General features: G+C 48.2%; 1 protein-coding gene across 1 annotated transcript; it reads right to left on the bottom strand.

The window, feature by feature from the left end:
- Positions 1–1579: 1579 nt before the first annotated feature.
- On the bottom strand, positions 1580–1879 carry H257_10711 (hypothetical protein; the record flags this gene model as incomplete). Its single annotated transcript, XM_009837347.1, has 1 exon — positions 1580–1879. One exon carries the CDS (start codon positions 1877–1879, stop codon positions 1580–1582), a length of 300 nt encoding a protein of 99 aa, XP_009835649.1.
- Between the last annotated feature and the right edge of the window lie 2434 nt (positions 1880–4313).

Raw genomic sequence — 4313 nt, 5'->3', positions numbered from 1 at the left:
ATGTCGTTAGAGAATAGATTAAAGAACCACCTAAGCCAATCAAATCACGTCCAGTCGAATTTCTACCAATTCAAACGTTTCATTCCGCCCAGTCCCTCCGCATTGGGCAAAAGCAACTACATCCTAATCTTTGTAAAGTATAGTCAAATGGATTCGTATTTGAATGTATTCGGCGAAATGACAAGTCCTAATTTGGGTGAAATGCACAATATCATGAGCCATTTTCGCCCTCCGCGCTTGGATTGCTGAAGTAACATGTTATACTTCAAAGTACCAATCTGATATTGTTATACGCACATAATCATATGTAACGTTAAGCCATTTTCCCCCTCCACCGAAATGTATGGCACGTGCAGTATTCCTTCAAAGTTAATCTCCTTGGATTGCTGAAGTAACGTGTTATACTTCGTACTTCAAAGTACCAATCTGATATTGTTATACGCACATAATCATATGTAAGCCATTTTCCCCCTCCACCGAAATGTATGGCACACATTGCATTCATAGCTATTGTTGGAGCTGACGTATGTAAATTTTTATGTAGGTAGAGGTGCGTGCAGTATTCCTTCAAAGTTAATCTCCTTGGATTGCTGAAGTAACGTGTTATACTTCGTACTTCAAAGTACAAATCTGATATTGTTATACGCACATAATCATATGTAAGCCATTTTCCCCCTCTACCGAAATATATGGTACACATTGCATTCATAGTTATTGGTGGTGCTGACGTATGTAGGTAGAGGTGCGTGCAGTATTAGTTCAAAGTTCATCTGCTTGGGTTGCTGCAGTAACACTTTAAAGTAATTTGATAACGTTATTGTGCATTTCGCCAAATACTGTACTAGAATTCAAATTCGAATCCATTTGACTATACTTCGGAGTACTTTACAAAGATTAGGATATATAGTATACTTGCCTTTGCCCAATGCGGAGGGACTGGGAGATGCGGGAACTGGACGAAACCTCATGACAACACAAAGTTACGTAAGTCCAAAATTGAGGCATTCATGGTTGGCGAAAGCAAAATCTAAAGTTGGAAATGGCGTTTAGTGTGTCAATGCACTTTGAACCTCAGATCAATCCATTTACATTCGATTTCAACGAGTCATCTAAAGAAGACTGCGCAGTGTTCCGATACAGTGATTGCCGGTAAAAGTGGACGAAAGTACACAAGGCGTTTATGAAGGAATTTGTATAAACAGTAGTACATTGGGTGGAAGTAAATGTACATTTAACTACAGTACAGTACGTAGTACTAGGGGGGTAATAAACTTCGTCAGTTCATCACCGGAGTACTAAGTATGCTCTAATTGGTCGTTTTATCCAGCATTTTCACCAATGACAGGATATCCAAAAATAGAATAAGTATCGGTTACCTAGTATCGAAGAGTATTATATATGAGGATAAATAGCGCAATGTACATTGGGGTGTATTTGACTTTTAAACCCTACAGTTCTATAAACCTTGTGATTCAACTGCTGTACAGTATTTGTTCCTAAATACCAATAAATAGTGTGTATCACCTGAACGGTAACCGCCGAAGTAGCGGATTGACCGAAAATGCAGGGGATATTTTGACTAGAAACCGTGGTAACTTGGATGTTGACCAAGATGGCACAGGACGGTCTGGATTTGGGTTCGCTCGTCATCCAGCGTCGTTGGAAGCTGTAGATGCCGACGGACTTGCATAGACCACTGCAGGAGGACGAGCTCTAGAATCGCAGGGACATAGGGACCAGCGGTATCTTCATATTTGACCTTGTTACGATAAATCCAGAGATGCCGCATCACGCCTGCTTTGAGCATCGTCCACAGAACCACGAGCATAGGAGCTACATGGATCCATTCTAGTGAAGGGTTAGCTTTCATCACGTCCATAATGTAGGTCCATTCAATCCTCAACCCAAATTGTAGTCATGGTTATGCAACCACATCCCAGAGTGGCAGGATCCAAGGGCAAGCCATCAGGGCATGCTGAATGGTTCGACCGCGTTGCAGTCATGGTACGGAAATTGCATGCAGTTTGGGTCGGCTAACTGCATATGGTAGAAACAGTACCAACTGGTAGCACTCGGTACTGCGCTTGGTTCCACATACAGAAATAGCAACAGCGACAACACGGCGGAAGAGCTGCATGTACTTATGTACCAATAATGTAGCATAAGTGCGCGGCATAGGGTAGTCGCGTGTGGACTTGGGTGGATTGAAGCAAACCAGTTTTATTTGCTTTGGAGACCATTAACGAACTTCTGTGAAAGTGTCCTTGTAGCTGGCGTAGAATGGTAGACGCCAAGGAACTTCCGCTTGGACCGGTAGGTGTGCGTCATGTCGAGAGTAATCAAACACTTGATGTGCAATAGTGGTGAGTGAGCGGTAGATAGGACCCAGTGAGTATGGTACAGGACCATCATACTCTAACCGTAGTATTGCAGGGACCACGATGTTGTCGAACTCGTCTGCGATGGGGTAAGAAAATCCCTCAGACAGTGAAACCCCGATCTCGTCATGTGCTCATACTGTACCACTCCTTGCCTTTATGGCAGACGGACGTAAGTAGGGTGATGAGCGGGCCATTCGCATGTGATGGGGTGCGGAACCGCGGATTGGATTGGCGCCAAACCAGCATCTCGCATAGTTGCGCTAAGGTAGGCTTTGATTGGCTCCGTTTATCCGCAGGTAGGCGATGCCATGTTTTCCACACGTCGTTCCAAAATGGTGATTCTTTAGCAATGCGCGCGGCAGCGCTGTGGGGGTTTGGGCGGAAGTAGACGCATGCGTGCCAGGCGTTGCGATGCGATGATCGACGGGTGGTGTGATACTCTGCACCCTGCTAAACGGTTGTACTGTTGTGCCGCTTGCATCAGAGACATGGAGCGTTGGTAGGGTCTTCTTAGGGGCTTCTACCCTTTTCTGGATGAATTTATTCACCAGTGACTGCCAGGACACAAGTTGTTTAGGCGGCACGACGATGACCACCGTGAAATGCCATAGAGTCGGAAGAGTAACCGTCTGGACGAACAGGCGCCGTCCTTGTACCGTGCGCGCACGCCAACTCCAGGTGCGAAAGGCGTCATATAGCTTATCTGTCAGTCGATTGACCTGATATCCTGCTGCAAGGTTGTGGCCCAGCAGTATCCCAAGGTAGCGGATCGGTCGACCCGATGCTGCAAACGACAGGCCCCGCATGACCGGTATTGGTTGATTCGAGTTCAACACCAGAAAGTCCGTTTTGTCGATGTTCAATTTGGCTCCAGTCGCCGCGCAGTCCTGGTTGACTAACTCCAGTTGCTCCTGTAGGTGGCAAATACGCCCAACCAACATGGTCGTGTCATCGGCAAACATTAGCGTCGTTGCTTTTTGTTCTTCTGTGAGCTCTATTCCATACTCATCATGGTCGTGCAGGAGTTGGTTTAGCGCACCGTCGAGCCCACCAGTCCTGGACGAAAAGTACCCCACAGGATGTCAGGCGGTCATCGAAGATTCTAACGGCCTGGGTGTTCGTTCGGTCTCCTCCGGGTCGCCTCCTGTAGTACTCGCTGGATCCTCCATGTCCCGGTTCTCCACCACCAGGAGGTCCGGAGGGTCACCTCGGCCCCCGAAGGGTCCACCATAGTCACCCACATTCGATCCACTTCCAGGAGGTGCGGGAGAATTCGTTCGACCCGAGTAACCACCCCCTAGCCTCCCAGGGAAAGTAAATCTCCGCCACCGGGTTCCGGACCATAGGAGGCCAGAAGAGCATACCCCGACCCGGTTTCACGAGGGGATGGTTGTGTGTACCCTACTCCGCGAAGCTGGTCATAGGCCCCTGAGGACGGGTAGGAGTTGGCATCTCGACACGGGAGCCGCCGTCCGAGCAAATGGTACGGCTTGGGGTCCCGGACCGTAAATATCGCTGGCATCTGGAGCGAAGCTGATTCTGTCAGCACTTCAGTCTGCTGCATAAAACAGGTTGGGTCAAAGGCTCGGCGAGGCGTAGACGTGTTTGAGCGGGTGGTCGGGAGCAAGGGCACCGTAGTAAACGTAGTATGCGTGATCCCGCTTCCTTTGCACATGCGCCTGGATCAGAGTGATGAAGTCCTGGACCGACCGTTCACTGAACAGGGTAGCTTCTTGGTCCCTCAACTGCAATTTCTCCGTTTCCTCTACTTTGCGCAGCACCTCTTCGTTGGCGTGCCTGTCCCGTTCCAGCTGGGTCACGGCACGGCCATGGGAGGCTCAACGATTCGGTCGCGTCGCATACCTGTTCGTAAATTAGGTATTTATTGTTGACTTGGTTCCAGAATGGTGAAACGCCAAAGCGCATCAAAAT

Source organism: Aphanomyces astaci (genome assembly GCF_000520075.1).
Source record: "Aphanomyces astaci strain APO3 unplaced genomic scaffold supercont1.30, whole genome shotgun sequence".
Lineage (NCBI taxonomy): Eukaryota > Oomycota > Saprolegniomycetes > Saprolegniales > Verrucalvaceae > Aphanomyces > Aphanomyces astaci.
The sequence above is the reverse complement of the archived record's forward strand: the minus strand, read 5'-3'. Positions and strand labels throughout refer to the sequence as shown.